Raw genomic sequence first — 19,166 nt, forward strand, 5'->3', positions numbered from 1 at the left:
GCAAGGATTATTATTATTATGACTCCTGTGTAATTTCCATCCAACACAAACCAGAAACAAGAGGGAGATGAAATCATTATACCCAGTGGGTAATGAAGGACTGGAACAGGTTGCCAGGAAGGATTGGGTTGAGGCCATTTGAACACATGGACTCATTTAAAAAAACAACAGCCAAACTGGAGCATTACCAGTGAAGTCGCTGAGATAATTAATCTGCTAAAATTTGCTCTGCGCAAACTGGCTGCTGGGTTCGCCAACAAATATAAAGTCACTACACTTTACAGTGACAGCTTGATGCTGTGATGAGAAGCAGGGAAGGTCGGTACTCTGGAAGAATGAGAGATGAGATTCATTCAAAGCAATCTTGCAATCTCAGTTGGATTCACCTACAATTTTAGTTGTTTGGCGGATCACTTTCCGGGGATAATAATTGCCTCAAACGGATCCCGGAGCCGTGCCAGGGAGAGGGGGGGGGGGGAAGGTGACCAAAGGCGCGGTCGAAAAGAAAGGTCTTCAGCTGAGACCTGAAAATGGGAATGGGAAGGGAGTGAAGAAGGGAGTTCCAGAGCCTCGGGGCGTAGTGGCTGAAGGCACGGCCACCGAGGGTGGAGCGGAGGACTCGGGGGACAAGCAGGAGGCCAGACCCGGAGGAACGAAGGCAACGGGTACTGTGCTGAGGAGAGAGGAGGTCAGAGAGGTCGGGTAAATACACAGTAAATCCACTTTACAATACATCCAGGGGAGCACTTTGAGACTGCTCAACAAGTGATAAGGCGCTTTATCAAACGCAAGGATTATTATTATTTATTATAAGTGGACTCTGGAAGGTGAAACTCCAGCTCCTCTCAACTGAAATACAGTCAGTGACCCTTAAAGAGATGCCAGCAGCTGAAATAACCAGGGATACAGATAATTAAACTGCTTCTATGTTGTAAACCACAAAAAAATACTGAGTCAGTCTCGAAAGGAATGATCTTTTATGTTTTAATTGATGGCTAGCATTGTTCAATGTCTCGTCTCTCTCCACAATCGATGCCGAAACAATGTGGAAGTGAACACAACACCTACATCTCAGCACCGGCCTCCTCCGCACTGGTGCCTCGTGAGACCAACCAACTTGTGAGCACAGATTGGGGCCAAAGTGAAAGTGGAGTTGTGTGGAGTAACTGCTTGGAGTGAGTTAAGCTTCTCAGAAAGCTGATTATTTGAGCTGTAAGCGCAGACAGAGCATGAAGGAATCAACATAGTCTGGCTTTAAAGATTCAGCATCTGTCAAATGCCTTTGAAGTCTGTTAGGTAAGGATGTCTATTTCAGGGAGGGAGAGAGTCACACTTTGCTTTGCTCCCATCTCTGTGAATGTTTTACTGATTCCCACTGACCTACTTAATAGCAAGAGATTAGGAGACACATCTAATGAGTGAAGATTAGGTTTGAGCTTTTCAGAGACTGTTTGTGGGAGACAGAGGCTCTAAATTCTGTAGCTAGAGCAAGGCCATATATTTAAATAAAAACAATAATAATTTGGCCACTCAATCCACGACTATTTGTGGGACGCTGCTGTGCGTAATTGGCTGCCGCGTTTCGCCCACAAAACACACAGTCAATGTAAACTCACCTGATGTATTTCTGGTGACAATCTTTACTAGATGTTGGGTGGTAGAGATTTAAAGGAGTGAAGCAAAAGGGCAGGGATTTGGGATTAAACAATCTGGCAAGATCTAAAAAGCTAGTGGAACAGGCTTGATCGGCTGAATGGCCTCCTCCTGTTCTTGTTTTCCTCCAGTAAGTGACCTTGTCTGGCTCATCAATATCAGAGACTTGGACATGTTCTCAATGGTTCATCAAACTGTTAAGGTGGTCCTTGCTTGCGAAGCATTTTGAAGTGGCAAGTTCCCATTTTTTCAAAAGAAAGAATTATTTGATTTCGAAGCTGGAGGCAATTCAAAGAATAATTTATTACCCCTGATTTGACACATTCACAAGCAAGGGCAACATTGCCTTGTGTTAAATTAAAACCAGTTCTGAAAGATTTAGATCCTTTTCCAGGCTTTTATTCTAATACTTTCAATGTCGTCAATAACTTTCTGTCTAAAGAGATGAATGAAGTCTTACAGCTGATGTCAAAGATATCTGACTTATTGGCAATACGCTGATATTAAATAATCACTTGTCCGTGATATGATTTTATAATCTGATTTAGACTCTGGTGAAGGTCTCTTGAATGTGAGAATTCACTGCAGGAGGCTATTGATGATATGGATTGCATCTCTTTCGCATGGCGTTTAAGGCAAATAATATCAGTCAAAACTTGCACCTAAAGTATTTGAAAAGAGTAGGTAGACTTCAAAAAAATCACGGATGGCATTCTAACCCCAAGTTCCTACTGCCCAATGTGCAACCTATTGGGGGGTGGGGGTGCGTGAAGGTTGTTCTTATAAAATAATTCACGTATTCCATTGCAGGGCCAGATGATAAACAATGAGTCAATGTGTAGTGGTCCACCCAAGATTGATTCAGATGAAGCACTTATATCAGTAGATCCTGTGAAGCACTTTGACGTGTCTCGATGACATGATAAGGCGCTATGTCAAATGCAAGGGTTATTATTATTATTACTACAATCTCCTGCCTCCCCTTCCCCAGTGCAAGTTTGTTTTCTTCACCTTCAAGTCTAAGACTGGAAACAGTTTCTGTGGAGTGTACTGGAGTCTCTGAGCCTTGGCTTCATATCAGTGGATGGACATCAGAGACAAATAAGTAATAGTAAATACAACAAGAAATGGTCTTTCTACCCATGGAATTGTTTGCTGTAACTTGGCTAGTTATAAGTTTTGTCCATCACCCACCCACCCTCCCTCCCTTCTTCAATCTCTTGAGTTAATATTTAGCTACAATCTTTTGAGCGAAGGGTCGGTTACATGTTTCCATCCTCTAAAGTAATACAGCAAAACTCAAGAATATCCATCAACTCTCCTGACCCATGTTTGGTTCCTTTCCACGGAATAAGATTATGTCGACTCAGCTTATCACGATCTGTCATGTTTCATTTTGTTATGGCTGAGATGCAATCTTTGGATTGTATTAAATGTTCAATGGAGTGTATTAGATACAGCTTAAAGTCAAACCAGATGGGCCCCAGAAAAAGGGCTGACCAACAAGTTGGTTAAAAACTGTGGACTGTGGAGTCCTGTAGCACAATACAATCTTCCACAGTCAAAAGAGCTCACAATTTCGACGACTTATGCTGAGTTAGCAGCTAAGCAAACACATCTGCTTAGGTTGAACATAAGAACATAAGAATTAGGAGCAGGAATAGGCAGGAATATTCCGTTGCATTTTTTTAATGTCATCCTCGGTGTTTACTCTCCCTCCTAGTATAGTGTCATCCGCGAATTTGGATATATTAAGTTCAATGTCCTTATCTAGATCGTTGATGTAGATTGTAAATAGTTGAGGCCCAAACACTGATCCTTGTGACACTCCACTAGTCACATCCCGCCAATCTGACAAGGACCCGTTTATCCTTACACCTTGTTTTCGTCCCGTTAGCCATTCTTCAATCCATGCTAATATATTCCCCTTAATTCCATGGGCCCTAATCTTGTGGATCAACCTTTTATGCGGCACCGTATCAAATGCCTTTTGGAAATCTAAATACTCTACATCCACTGATTCCCCCCTATCTAATCTAATCTACTTGATATATCCTCAGAAAAATCTAAAAGATTTGTTAAAGCAATGTTAACTCTGCCTAATCATATTGTGATCCTCTAAGTATCCCACTACGACATCTTTAATTAAGGATTCTAGAATTTTCCCTACCACCGATGTCAGACTAACTGGTCTATAGTTCCCCATTTTCTCTCTCCCACCCTCTTAAATAGTGGTGTGACGTTTGCGACCTTCCAATCAATGGGAACCGTTCCAGAATCCAAAGAATTTTGGAAGATCAGACACAAAGCCTCCACTATCTCATGAGCAACCTCTTTTAAAACCCTAGGATGCAGACCATCAGGTCCAGGGGACTTGTCACTTTTTAATGCCAACAATTTCCCTAACACCAATCCTTTGCTAATGTAAATTTCCCCTAAGTTGCTCCCTAACATTAGGTTCATCTCTATTTCTGGTAAACTTCTTGTGTCTTCTAGCGTGAAGACAGAAGCAAAGTATTTATTTAGGGACTCTGCCATATCCTTATCCCCCATTATAATTCCTCCTGTCTCTGCCTGTAATGGACTCACGTTTACTTTTGCAAGCCTATTCCTCTTAATGTATTTATAAAAACTCTTACAATCTGTCTTAATGTTCCTAGCGAGTTTGCCCTCATAATCCATTTTCTCACTGTTAATGAGCTTTTTGGTTTTACTTTGTTGGTCCCTAAAACACTGCCAGTCCTCAAGTTTGCTACTCTTTTTGACAGTTTTATAGGCCTTTTCTTTTAGTTTTATACTTTCTCTAACTGCTCTAGTTAGCCACGGATGAACTGCTTTCCCTGTGGTGCTCTTATTCCTCAAGGGAATATGTGACCACTGAGAATTACGCACTACATCTTTAAACATTTGCCATTGTTGGTCTATTGTCATATCCATTAATCTGATTCCCCAGTCTATTTTAGCTAATTCTTCCCTCATACCTGCAAAGTTAGCTTTATTTAAGTTTAAGACCCTTGCTTCAGATTTGACTACATTGATTTGATTTGCCTCCTTAACGCAGTGTTTACGACAGATTGGCCACTCCATTGAAAGAAATACCACAGCTGGAGATTGCCGAAGATTTATTATAAACACTTCAGCAAACAGATGCAAACGTTCCAGTGGCTGATCAGGCAAAATCATCCGGAGCCTCCGAGTCAGGAACAGGCGGCTGGCTGCCATGTAGCCACAGGGTCTTCTGAGAGTTGTACTCGGTGCAAAAGAAGCTGATGTTTTCAAAAGGAACTAGATTACCGTTTGGAATTTGACAAGCATAAGCCAATGTCACCACTTTCATTTTAATGGCCAGGTAATTGAGTCTAATATGCCAACTTTTTTTTAATATAATGGTGCCTTAAGGAGAGGAAAGGGAATTAAGAATGTAGAGTGAGGTGTAAATGGTATGCGCGCTGTGTACCCAGTGGGTGGCTGATGTTATTTTGGAATTTTTCGTTTGTTTCCGATCCATGATTCTTAAAGACTTCTCGATTTTGAAGTTAAGCCACAAATTAGGTAGAACACTTTATGGCTTAACTTCTAATTCCAATCTGAATCTTGTGTTCTCTTCATGATGTCAGCTGGTGGAAGGTTTAGATAAGTGGATTCAATGATTTAAACCACTATATTGTTACCCAAATTGTGTCCACAATAAAAGCAGAAAGTGCCCAAAGCTCAGCTTTTTATATGATGTCAAGGATCACATTCTGCCCACAAAATATACAGTCACAACACTTTACAGTTAATTCTGTGAAGCGCTTTGAGATGCCTCGAAGACATGATAAGGCACAGTATCAAATGCAAGGATTACTATTATTATCAGCATCACATATGTAAGGAACTTTGTGACAGAAGTTGCAAACTGGAGTATTTAGATCTTTGAAAGGAACTTATTAATATTTAGTTACAATTTAATTAGCAAATACACTGCCAAATTTTGTGTTTGGACGATGATACAAAAGTAATATTAAGTGTAAATCAACATACGTCAGATTTTAATGTTCGTTTTAAAAATATCCTCCAGCAGGTTCTTTACTTACCAAGACCCAAGCATGAAACTCGAAGTCCAGATTTTCCGAGATTCCTGTAAATGAAGAGCACAAGTTTAGGGACATGAATTTGTACAGAGGCTAAACAAAATAATCTCAAAAATCAATAGAAAGTCTTGGTACAAGAGTTATTAAATTTCAAAATCAGTCCCGAGAGCTGGGGCGAAATGGATGAGTGTAAAAGGAACCGATCCTTCAGTTCATTCACTTCAATATACTGTAACTGGCGGACTTCACTGTAGGCCAAGCCTACTTCAATAGGTCATTGGCAATGAATGGACTTGTACTGCGTGATTCTCAAGACGTTTGTCCACCGTCACCTTAAAGTTATTTTACTCCTCCAAGGAATCTCAGATGAAAGTTTAATGAGAATGGGAAGGTCACACCCGGCTGGAACTTAAGAGAAATATACTTGAGAGTTTCATTATAGTACAAGCGCTCAAGGCAGAACATATTTCCAAATACCTTACCGTCAGCAAGCTCTTTCAAGCCATTTTTTACCTTTAATAAATGTGTAATTTGACTTTCTATTACGCACGTGCTATCCATTTTAGTTACAACTGAACTATTAGTGCCATACGGGGGTGGGGGAAAGAATCTTTTACAAATTACTACTCATTCATAACTCAGGGCAAGTGTAAAGCACCTAGTTCATCAAATGGTCCTGACTGCAGCATTCAAACATTTATTAGGTGCTGAGCCCACAGCTCGTATAAGGAGAGCTCAAATTTCAATGGAAAGGTATCGAAGTAACAATAATTAATTTCAAGCAACTTTGCAGTCGGTAAAATACAGATTTACTTTCATAAAAATGTAACAGTGCAGAGGTACTCATGCCTTCAACTAACAGCACATTCAACAGTAACACATTCCACTACACGTGTGCAATTGAACTAGTCATTCCTATGGTACAACTCTTTAATGTGAGTTGGAATTTGTAGTGTATCCTGACATAATCAGTGCAAGGAACGAATTATGAGATGTCATAAATTTCACCTCTCTCTCTGTGTCTGATGGTTCCAATGATCTAGCCTTGCACCAAGTTATCTTCTGGCCAATGAGTCGGGGATGACAATAAATCTTACTGTTTCCCCCAGCAGATATTGGATCAATGATTTCTGCCTCATTCATCCCAAACACAGTGTATGTGCACATACCTGAATGAAAATTGGCCCAGAGACAGACACAGAAGGGAAAGTTTTACAGCACCCAGACACAAGAACAAAGGACATGATCTGCGTGTTTTGAGCAGTTGCCTTCAATCGTGATCTGAATTGTTAGCTTAGACCAGTTGCTATGGAGCTGAGACATAGAGTCTGAATTTTATTTTAGACAGATCCACTTATATTCCTCAATGTAAGATGACACATCCTTATTTCTACACAAGCACGGACACAACGAATATGTCTTTGTATTATAGCACAAGCTTCTTCAAGGAGAGATGCAATAATGGAAAGTTCTCACATACTATTTGACAATTTACCACAAACAGACTTACTATCTACAGAAATAGCAGTTGCTCAAATTGCCTCAATTTCTCACTTCCTTTTTTCATTGCTCAATGTTACAAAGCACAACTGAAGCAGGGCAGGCAGTGGGCAACAATAGTTTAGTGCCTGTTATTTAAGTCACACTTGATTTGAAACTAGGGCATTCAAATGCTTTAAATCCAAATTCAAGTTCATTTCATTCGAGGTTCTGGGGAAGTGGATGTATAAATTTCATTTATTTTGATAGTGCTGGCAATGGTTTTTTTTCTCTCCCTATCTCAGTACCACTTCATCATCCCTCAGTGCTCTCTGCATCTAATTTAATTTAAAAAGAAAGAAGACAGAGTCGTTTACGATTTCATCAAGTTTGCTGTGCGGTGACCAGAAAAAAAAATCAATGCAATAAAGCAGAACCACAAAAAATATCTGCAATATAATTGAAAAGAGTTACTGCTTCCTGATGACATTATGGGAGGTATTTTGACGTGCTGCTGATTGGATAATGTAAAGTAGTCCACTGTGCAAAATTAACCATTTTTTCCCCAAAGGCGGGTCTATTAATTGCTTGTTAAAGTACGTTCACTATCACTTGGCAATCATGTCCAGTGCTTTTATGATTAGAGGAACCCAACATCTAATGCAATGATATAAAGCATTTGTGCAATGGGCGGGGTCCTCATCTCAATCTTTGTTTGTAAATGATAATTGTTTAACACTTCATGTAATTCGGTCTGTATCACGTTAATTATTCAAAGGAAGAATTGAAGCAGTATAAATGTAACACCCAAAGCTCCATTCCTTACATATCCTCTCGCAGTTCTTCTCTCCTTTTCCTATCTGCCATTCCAGATGGAATAGACTCCCAGCTACAGCTTTTAACAGCGCTTTTAAGTACCATCTTTAAGGAAAGACATTGTTTGCACACCGAGTTAGCAGCAGGATTATACATTATAAAGGCAACCTCAGATCACTCGCTGAACAATGCCAAATTGTTGAGGCCTCGCAATATCATCAAGAGAGAATCAGTCAAGGGTAAAAAATGTAACACATAATAAAATGTAATAAGCTTGAACCCTAGCTCAGACAAGTGCAGTCTTGTAGCTCAGTGGTTAGAGCACTCGCCTCGCAAGTGAGAGGACCTGGGTTCGATTCCCGGGCGGGACGAAACGTTGGGCAAGTTTCCTTACTCCACACGCCTCTGTTTATCAGCAGTACGTAGGAACCCGGTTATCAGTTGATTGACGAATCGCTTTTCCAGGGATAATAATCCCTTCCAAAAAAAAATAAAAGCAGGAAAGGGGAGACTGCAAAAAAGTGAAACCATTTTAATAATTTGGTCACTCAATCCACGATTGTTTGTGGGACTTTGCTGTGCGAAAGTTGGCTGCTGAGTTTCACCCCCAAAAATACACACAGTCACACCATTTTACAGTATATCCCGTGAAGCATTTTTAGAGAGACCTCAACAATGTTTTAAAACACTTTATCAAATGCAAGGATTAATTTTTATTATTATTCTAACATAAGCCGGCAATATTCATTGGCTTGGCTCACACGTAACAAATGGCTACAGATTACCAGTACCTATTGAACCACAGATGAGTCAGTTAGAGGAGGAGGTGGTGGGGGGAGGGGAAGGCAGCGTAACAAAAGAAATAATAACTTTATTCTAACATTTCATGAGGTTTGATGAGAATACATTTACTGGGGATTGTCACGTTGTGTTGCCAAGGTCCCAGTTACCAACAAGGTGACAAGCAATTCACAACCAAGGTCAATAGATATCCTGGCAACGAGAGAATAGTCCATTGTACATCTTCAAATCCATTATATTCAAACCACAAAACAGTTTTAGTCTGTTCTTCTGTGAGACCCGGCGTTCTTTGCAAATTCAACGGGAATAACCTTGCCTGCAAGCACATTGCAAAGCTTTTTCTTACTTTCCTTTTTTGCTCGTGATAAAAACTTTCGGATTCTTTTTTTTGAAAAAAATATGATTTTATCATCAAAGCAATGCAATGCTTACACAAGACACCCAGCATCTTGGGACGTCCTCCTGACGTGAAAGGCATTACACATGTAATTTTGCATTGTGTTGTATCGTAAAGCGTCAGGGCTATCTGACAAACTGTTCCTCAATGCCATTAATACGCTAATAGCAATCCTTGCATTTGGTATACCTTCTTTCACATCAGGTGGATGTCTCAAAGCGCTTCACCAGATTTACTGTACCGTGTTACTATAAAGCCGGGCGATTGCGTGTATTTTGTAGACAAAACGAAACCAGGCAGACAACATGCACGCAGCTTAAATCTGAGGCTGAAACATGTTGACAGGAACGATTACATTGGAGAGGAGAGCAGCACTGAACAAAAGTAAGTGGGAGAGGGGGGGGAGGGGGGGAATGGAAATATTTATTAATTTTTTTGATCAGCAAAATCCTCTCGAGTGCAATGATGATGATATACAACAAAAGCCCAATTCCAACAAAGAGCTGAATTGCAACATTGCAAGACTCATCTGTTCACTGATGATTCCAGTGCATGTTTCAGCATGTTCAGCATCGAGGCTGACCCGCGCTTTAATCAGCATTGCATCTTCTTATCCAGCACAAAACATTGGGAACATTTAATAGCAGCAGTAAAAACAACAACAACAACAACAACTTGGATTTATATAACACCCTCCACACCGGACGGCGTCTCAGAGCGCTTTACAGTAACGGATCCTGGGACCGAGCCGGGGGGAAGGTGACCAAAGGCGCGGTCGAAAAGAGAGGTCTTCAGCAGAGACCTGAAAATGGGAAGGGAGGGAGCGAGGTAAAGGGAGAGAGGAAGGGAGTTCCAGAGCCTCGGGGCATAGTGGCTGAAGGCACGGCCGCCGAGGGTGGAGCGGAGGACTCGGGGGACGAGGAGGAGGCCAGACCCGGAGGAACGAAGGCAACGGGTATTGTGCTGAGGAGAGAGGAGGTCAGAGAGGTCGGGGGGTGCAGAGGAGTGCAGGGACTTGAATACGAGGGTGAGGATCTTGAAATCAAAAAAAGGCACAGTATTACTAACTTCAGGTTTTGTTACTTTTTTAGAAAAATAAGTTTTTTATTTTCTAAATCTTACTTTAAATCTTGTTTACACTGCTGGGCACAACTGGTGGCCGCGTTTCGCCCACAAAATATACAGTCACTTCACTTTACAGTATAACCTGTGAAGCGCTTTGAGACGTCTAGAAGACATGATAAGGCGCTATATCAAATGCAAGGATTATTATTATTGATCCAATTTGTTTCGGTCACAACAGTAATCCTCACCAAAGGGTCCTGATGATGAGAGCAAAAGCAACTCTTTCTTTATCTTTCTTTTACAAGGCCTCCCACTCCTCATCCCCCCCCACAGGAATTCTATTTACAAGAGCAACATTCACTAATGCTGGAAAGTGAAGGGGAAAGTGATCAAATAGGAAGTTAACAATACGTTATTGATCAGTCGTCTTGAAAGTGACGTCATTGTCTGTCTGTTGTCTTCCAATGGCTCCCAGATGGCTAGTGATGGAGATTAATTGAATTAACCAAACTTTCACACAATGAGTGCTCGAAAAACACTTTGGCTCCAATCAGCAATAAAGCGACTCCTGCTTTGTGACTACGCAAAAAAAATGTACCGACAAGTTTCAGAGTTTTTGAAAGAAAATAGGAAAAGTTCAGGATTAGGCTGCAGCTCAAAGGCTGAACACAATCCTGGAAACAGCCACAAGGAGTATGATGAACTCCTACTCCAGAGCTTAGCCCAGGCTTGTTAACCTGTATGAAAGAGGGACTGGTTTGAGAGAAGGGAATGCTCAGGGTACATGTGACAATTTGCTTGCGGTTCCTGTTGAAGTTTTACAGAGACAGTTACACACTGGTCTTTTAATTGGAATAAGATAACTCACTGTCTTTGGTGTTAAGCTACGAGAAAGCTTATTTCAGTAAGAGAGACATTCCTGTTTTGAATGCATTCTTTCCGAGTTTTATGTGCAATTTTATATGTGAGAGTTAATTAGTCTGGTTGAAAGACCAAGCCATTTGCAACTTTGGAACTTAGATCTGACACTGTATGTCAAGGCCAGGTTACATAAATCACACCCAGGAAAAGATTGGTCAAATTATTAACATTTGAGGTCCAAGCATTTTGACCTGAAGCTCCTTCTAAAGGGTGACCAAAAAAGTCACGATACCATTACAATGTCTAATAAGTCTTAAAGATTTCTTTTAGTTAATAAGGTAGTTATCATGACTTTTTGGTCATCCTGTATTTGAAGATCTGCCATTTATTTCGCCCACAAAATATACAGTCAATTCACTTTATATTCTTCTGCGAAGTGCTTTGGGACGTCTCAAAGACATGATAAGGCACTATATCAAACGCAAGGACTATTATCATCATTATTATTTTTTTTTAATCTTTAGCCACTTTGGGCTGTTCCCTTAGCTCCAAGGGTTGCTGTTTGAAGGGCTGGTTTTGTCAAGGGATGGATTATGCGGGTTTTTCATTAATGAGAGATTCCTGAGTTGCGAAGCAGGCTCACCATTCCTCACTGCACAGGGAGCCCCACGTGAATCATTCCCAGGCATAACCATAAACAGGTTGAACTACATTTCTAATTTTAATTTGCTGATTCCTCAAATTGTGCTGTTACAGGAGCTGGGTTTTGTATGTAGGGCAGGATGGGTTCTGGGCATGTGGCAAACGCCAGAAACTAAGGGGGGAGAACAGTCATCCAGAGAGAGAAATGTGCTTAAGAAAAGCTTTTGACTGAATCGGTTTTGTTGGGGGGGGGGTGGTTTGTGGCCAAACTATTTCCTCCTCTGGTGTTGTGAGGATTGATGTTGATCCCAATTAAAATATTATATTTTTATTTGCTTCACAGAGGTCATTTCCGTGAAATCCGTGCATAAAAACACCACAAACATCAGCACTGCATCTTTTGTCTACACTCATGTGGCCCATATTTTGCCCACAAAATATACAGTGACTACACTTTACAGTATATTCTGTGAAGCGCTTTGAGACGTCTTGAAGGCGTGATAAGGCGCTGTATCAAATGCAAGGATTATTATTATATGAATACCACCACTGGGGGGTTGAAAGTTTTACATTGAAGCCTTTTGCTTTCAAAACTTTCACGGGAACATGTTGTCACGGACACAAGATTTGGGATGATGTGTGAATTCTTCTGTACAAGATGCTATTGGGGATAATTTCATTTCATTACATTTCTGAGCATCCAGGATGTTGCAAATTCTTATTGCACCAATTCAAATTATTGAACAAATGGCTGAATCTAAAATTGCTTTGGTTAGAAACCCAGATATGCCTTGATAGTGAGGCACCCATTAAAAAAGGGTGGAATCAACTTGACTGTTTCTTTCTGTCTCTTTTCCAAGCACCAGCTGTTTTGAAGGTTCAGGAGATGAAGGACCAGGTTAAGGTTTAGGAACATAGGAACAGAAGGAGGCCATTTAGCCCTTTGAGCCTATTCCATTTAAATATATCATGGCTGATCTGTAGCTCAACTAATCTTTCAATTCCAATTTCCTGCTTCTTCCCCATATCCCTTAATATTAGTGTACTCACTGTTGGCAAAAGTTCATTTGTTTAAAAAACAAAATTCAGACAAAACTTGTTTACATGAGGATTGGCAAATATGATAACACAGTATTGAAAACAATCTCTACGGCACTGGCAAAGGCTGTAAATATAAATGGCAGAATATACGGACATGGATAAATTTGAAAGAACATCACAGATTAGGATGGTCTATCCCAAGAAGCTTGAATGACTTTAAAATCAATTTAATAACGTCTTTCCATTTGTACCATCATCCCAGGCTGTGCTTGCGAATTAAGATCAACTCCCAGTGAATTATGATACTGTACTTGATTCCAATTATGCACGTTATTCTTAAACAATCTGAGATATGCAGATTGACAAGAAATCATTCTTGCAAGTGCAAATCATCCTTGCATTTTGATATTGTACCTTTAAGACGTCTCAAAATGCTTCACAGGATTTGCTGTAATGTGAAGTGACTGTGTGTTTTTGTAGGCAAATGTGACAGCCAATTTGCGCACAGCAGTGTCCCACAAACGATTGTGGATTGAGTGACCAAATTATGATTATTAGTTTTTTTGAAGGGATTATGACCACCAAAAGCGATCTGCCAATCGACTAACAACCAGGTTCCTACTTACTGCTAAATAAACAGAGGTGCGTGGAGTTAGGAAACTTGCCCAACGTTTTGCCTTGCCAAGGAATCAAGCCCAGGGCATCTCACTTGCAAGGTGAGTGCTCTAACCACTGAGCTACAGGACTAACCACTAATTAAATAATGGCAACCACTGGAAATTAACTGCATGACCTTTACTAATGGCTGAGACTTAACTTCTCAACTGCAAGAGGATAGTACAATGGAGAAAATGTCAATTCAGGTAAAATTAAGTAAGACGTAATTGCACTCAGCATTGCTCATCCCTCCTCATTTCAATCCTGGAAAAGGTTTTATCTCAAGATATAATTTGTTTGAATCGAAGTGCAAAACAGCCTCATGCTCTGTGCCATCATTTTCTGGAGTGCTTTGGATAATATATTAAGCCTTCGATCTCTGGCATCCTCATTTGGAACAATCGATGGTAAGATTGGTGTTTGGGTAAAATGGAAGCGAGCTGGCACTGAACAGCAGAAAAATGGGTTCGAATTCAAGATGAAACATTCTGTGCAACTTTAACGTTTAGTAGAATGATCGTAAGGCCAAAATCATAAGAAGTTTGAGGCTTGTGCACTGGGAAGGGAAATTGAATCCAAGAGACACTGGACTCATTTAAAAACCTGCTATGATGCTGTGATGGGGACAAGGTAAAGGCTGGGTGCTCTGGAGGGGTAAGATCGGATAAGCCAAAGGGCCTTCTTCATCCGTATCAATCTTGTGGTCCCATTATTCGTCACTTAGCAAATGACCGCATGGTGAAAAGTGTGCAAATGTTGAATTTTAGATAAGAGGAGGGTGGACACAGCACTTCATGGTGAAAAGGCTCACTGTAGGTTTATGCTTAATATCCATTTCTGTAAGGGGGCGATACCAGGCTGGAATGAGTGCAGAGTGAGAGAGAGAAAAAAAAATAGTTCCAACTATCTATGTTGGATCAACGGGATAAGCTCATTCATTGACAATTAAACCCCAGGCAGTTATATGGAGCAAATACGTGCTCATTGAAACAGGGATTGAAGCGAATGAAGTTTTTTTCCATTGAGATGCTCAACTGCACAGCATTCAAAGGACTTATTTCTCACAGTCCCTGAATATCACGCATGATCACGTATACGTTGGACAAAGTCTATCATCTTAATACAGTTTGATTGTTGACCGAGTTCACCAAGCTTAACTCAAATCTTGCCCTGGGCAAAAGGGTAATTTTATTTTACACAGAATTTAGTTGCAGTAAATGAGCCAATGGGTTTATTGCATTTCCCCCCCCACCCCACCCCCCCGGAAACAGTCATCTTTGCGAAAACAAATCTATTGCTACTTCACCGTAATGACCCCTGTTGATTATTGGCATCTGATTATGATACTTTATGTTAGTCAGTGGGGTCTCCTACCCTCTCCCCAACCCGCCGCCAATCTCTTCCCCCAGACATAGTCTTTCCACTGATCTTCACTTTGTGCTTCCTATTGCTGAGCCAGTTTCGCTTCAACGACCGTAGGTAATTCATTGTGTGAACTTTACAACTTTCGTCACATCACAAAGCATGTTAGGTCTGAAGTAACCTTCAGTAAAAGGCAAAGAACAAATAATAATAATAAAAATCCTTGCATTTGATACAGCGCCTCATCATGTCTTCGAGACATCTCAAAGCGTTTCACAGAATATGCTGTAAAGTGAATTGACTGTATATTTGTGGGTGAAACACAGCAGCCACTTGCACACAGCAGCGTCCCACAAACAGTCGTGGATTGAATAACCAAATTATTATTATTTTTTAAAATTTATTTATTGCTTTGAAAAGATTTTTACCCCCAGAAAAGCAATCCGCCAATCGAGTAATAACCAGTTTCTTACTTACTGCTAGGTCAACAGAGGCGTGTGGAGTAAGAGAACTTGCCCAACGTTTTGCCCTGCTTGGGAATCAAACCCAGGTCTCCTCGCTTCTCGCTTACTCTCACCACTAAGCTTCAGGACTCCAAAGGGATTAGTTGTTATCTGCTCTTATTATTAGCCTCTCCTTATCTGCAGTATTAGCTGTGCCGAAAATAATGGATATGGCCTTTTATTTTTCCGCAAAATGCAGGCCAACTTCTGGAATGAAACTGCTGACTGCAAATAAATATTTCTCTGGAGAAAAACTCTTCAGCCTCTTATTATTCATCTCAGGAAAATAGCATCCTCCCCAAGGGGGAAGTTAAATAAGGAATATTGAAAGGAGCTTGCTGCCGATTGCTCTTTTTAACCAGTCGATGATTAAAACCAATAGAGAATGCATCTCTTACGATTTTATTATGTCGCCATTATATAAAACATCTTGAATGCTGAAGAACTATTGTCTTATTAAATTGAATCCTCATTTAGAGGCAGTTTCATTTTAATTCGAATGGAATTAAATAAATAATAATCCTTGCATTTGATATAGTTCCTTATCACATCTTCGAGGCGACTCAAAGCACTTCACAGAATATACTTTAAAGTAAATTTACTGTATATGTTGTGGGTGAAAAGCGGCAGCCAATTGTGCAAGGCAGCGTCCCACAAACAAGTTGTAGATTGAGTGACCAAATTTTTTTTTATATGAAGAGATTATCACTCCCGGAAACGTGAACTGCCAATCGACTAACAATTGGAGTAAGGAAATTTGCCCAATGTTTCGCCCTCCCCGGGAATCGAACCCAGGTCTTCTCGCTTGTGAAGTGAATGCTCTAACCATTAAGCTTCAGGACTCCGGACTGTGCAGGGGGAATCAAGACAGTCTTCACTCCACTGTCACCCATTATACTTCTATTCCTAGTTAAGGTCAGTAATATTGTGACACTAACTCGCAATGAAGTTAAAACCATCCCATTTGTCATTTCAAGGAAATGTCATTCACCGGAATCCCGATCAGTGACTTGCTAAAAGCATCTGAAAATGCCGGCAATGAGCTATGGCCTGCGTGACCCAGTTTCACAAGATATGTGAGATGGAACGAATCATTCACTGCACAGCCTTCCAGATGGATCACTTAGTACTTCTGGCAATATCGAACAGAGATATTTTCTGGGAATCCATTTAATTTCTTTTGCCTTTCAATCCAGAAGGTCCCTGCGCTAATTTATCAGAGGTAAAGTGCTCTCGTGTCACTCACTCTGGTGAAACTTTAACAATCGTATTTCTCGCTCAACTCTATGGTGAGTGACTATCTGTCTGGTTATAGATTACACTTGGGGGCAGCCAGCTTGCGAGAGAGATCAGAGCCACATCAGGGAAGTAAATCCATTTGCTTAGCCTCACAACATTGCTCCGTTGAGCGTTGCCATTTACTCACTGTTCCTCTCCTCCAGCATACACTCGGGAGAGAGTTCCAGATTTCCATGACCCTTTGGCTGAAAAACTGCCTCCTAAATGGCCTCACTCTAATTTTATGGCCTCTTATTGTAGATTCATCCACCAGAGGCGATGGATCCCTTTATTATCTCAATCAGATCACTCATCAACCTTCTAAACTCAAGGGAATGGCGACCAAGTCTAATGCAACATGTGCTCATAATTTAACCCTTTAAGCCCTGGTACGAGTAAACCCCAAAGAGTCATTTCGGATATGCTAAAGCAGTCAGCTGAGTGTGGGTGAATGGGGCCTTTGCCCAGTCACTCGCTTGTTATTGGGATGTCTTCACATCACACCCAAGTTCAAATAGAAATATAATTATTTGCACATCATCATAAACTCGTGTGGGCTCCCCCTCATTGTGGATATTAATTTAAGAAATCACACGATTGCTCATTAATTATATGAAGCAATCTGTGGGATGCCACATATCAAAAGGAATCAGGGAATCTGAAGATCAACTTCCTTGGCTTCGCAGTAACTTGCTAATTCAGGGCACACACATCAGCAGTTAATGAGCAGTCACTCACTCGCTTTCTATAAATAATAATTTGATATAGTGCCTTATCAAGTCTTCAAGAATTCACAAAACGTTGGGAAAGTTTCCTTACTCTACACACCTCTGTTTACCTAGTAGTAAGTAGGAATCTGGTTGTTAGTCGATTGGCGGATTGCTTTTCTAGGGGGTTATAATCCCTTAAATAAAAAAATGTGGTCACTCAATTTACGACTGTTTGTGGGGTACTGCTGTGTGCGTTTCGCCTACAAAATACACACTCAATTCGCTTTACATTGTATCCTGTGAAGCGCTTTGAGACGTCTCGAAGACGTGATAAGGCGCCGTATCAAATGCCAGGATTATTATTTTATTATATTACATTGCGGGAGCAAATGGCCAAATTGTCTCTGTCAGTGCTGTAAAAGTCTACGATTCTGTGCTGTCTGCATATAGAATGGCAGGGAAAGAAGCGCAGATCTGTGCAAGTGTCCAATCAATCACAAGCTGTGCTCTCAGTGCAGCCAGTTACTTGCCTTTCCAATCTATCATGTTTTCCAACAAATTAATATTTTTCTCGGTCAGAGAAAGCGACAGGCGCATACATCGCCTTTAGCAATTTATTTTTTTTAATGAAAGAATAAAATTGACAAGGCAAAGATCTGCACTCACTGTGCAGACAAGCATTAAGTCCGTTGAGCATGGAGTTTTAAATCGCGTCTACTCTTAGCTGTCTCGTCAAGCGTGAACCATCTTCCTCGTGAACTCGCCTCAAACCAAAATTGTTTTGGTGCCGTTGCCACCATTCCTGAACGCGTGCTCCTTCAAAATAAAAAGAAATTTAAAAAGAATAATAATAATAATTTGGTCACTCGATCCACGAGTCTTTGTGGGACACTGCTGTGCGCAATTGGCTGCCTGTTCAGGTGGATGTCAAAGATCCCGTAACACAATTTGGGCCGAATGGCCTCCTTCTGTGCTGTGATATTCTACGATTCTATTCAGGATGTATTCCGACAAGTAATCGGCGAGGTATTAATAATAATAATCCTTGCATTTGATATAGCGCTTTTCGTGTTGGGAGGACGTCCCAAAGCGCTTCACAGAACACACTGTAAAGTGAATTGACTGTATATTTGTGGGCGAACGCGGCAGCCAATTGCGCACAGCAATGTCCCACAAACAGTCGTAGATTGAAAATGACCAATTTATTATTGTTTTGGGTTTTTGGAGGGATTATTATTAGGCTCTGTGTGGAGTAAGGAAACTTGCCCGAGGATTCGCCCCGTCTGGGATTGAACTCAGGTCTCTCACTTGCAAAGCGAGTGCTCTAACCACTGAGCTATAGGACTCCACATATTACAGAAGGTGTGTGGTGGAGAGGAACGAAAGGCTCCTTGCTGGTGATTCTCGTTCCTGGCCTGGCAGATCACTCAGTGTCAATCTCAGACTGACATTCACAGAACACTCGTTCCATCGCACTCTCATCTCATTTCAACTCAATTCCCTTCAGCGTTGAAGTGGTCATGCAGTTGACAGGTTCCCTTCCTCTTTGCAGTAGGAGACAATCTTGCAGAGTCAGTGGGACGTAACCAGGATAAAACGGAGTCTAAGCAAATATCCAAAATTGTTTTGGGCTGAAATGGTTCCAATTTTAACTATAAAAATTACAACTGGAGGCAACGGAGAATGATATTCAATGAATATTTTTCCGGACTTAACTTCCTTATTCTCAAAGAAATGAAGCGTTGCTTCCCATAAGGTGTAATGTCTACTTTAGATTTAAGATATTACTGACAACAACAACTTGGATTTGCATTTATATAATACCCTT

The 19,166-nt window shown here is 40.7% G+C and overlaps 1 protein-coding gene across 4 annotated transcripts in view; it reads right to left on the reverse strand.

The window, feature by feature from the left end:
* kcnab1a (potassium voltage-gated channel subfamily A regulatory beta subunit 1a) overlaps window positions 1-19,166 on the reverse strand; it is a 74,682-nt gene that overhangs the window by 15,092 nt on the left and 40,424 nt on the right. For all 4 annotated transcript variants that reach the window (XM_007888841.2, XM_042339376.1, XM_007888836.2 and 1 more), the window contains exon 2: window positions 5,730-5,773. In XM_007888841.2, the coding sequence (XP_007887032.1) occupies window positions 5,730-5,773 (44 nt within the window). The remainder of the gene's footprint in view (window positions 1-5,729; window positions 5,774-19,166) is intronic.

Source organism: Callorhinchus milii, unplaced genomic scaffold, assembly GCF_018977255.1.
Source record: "Callorhinchus milii isolate IMCB2004 unplaced genomic scaffold, IMCB_Cmil_1.0 Scaffold11, whole genome shotgun sequence".
Classification (NCBI taxonomy): domain Eukaryota; kingdom Metazoa; phylum Chordata; class Chondrichthyes; order Chimaeriformes; family Callorhinchidae; genus Callorhinchus; species Callorhinchus milii.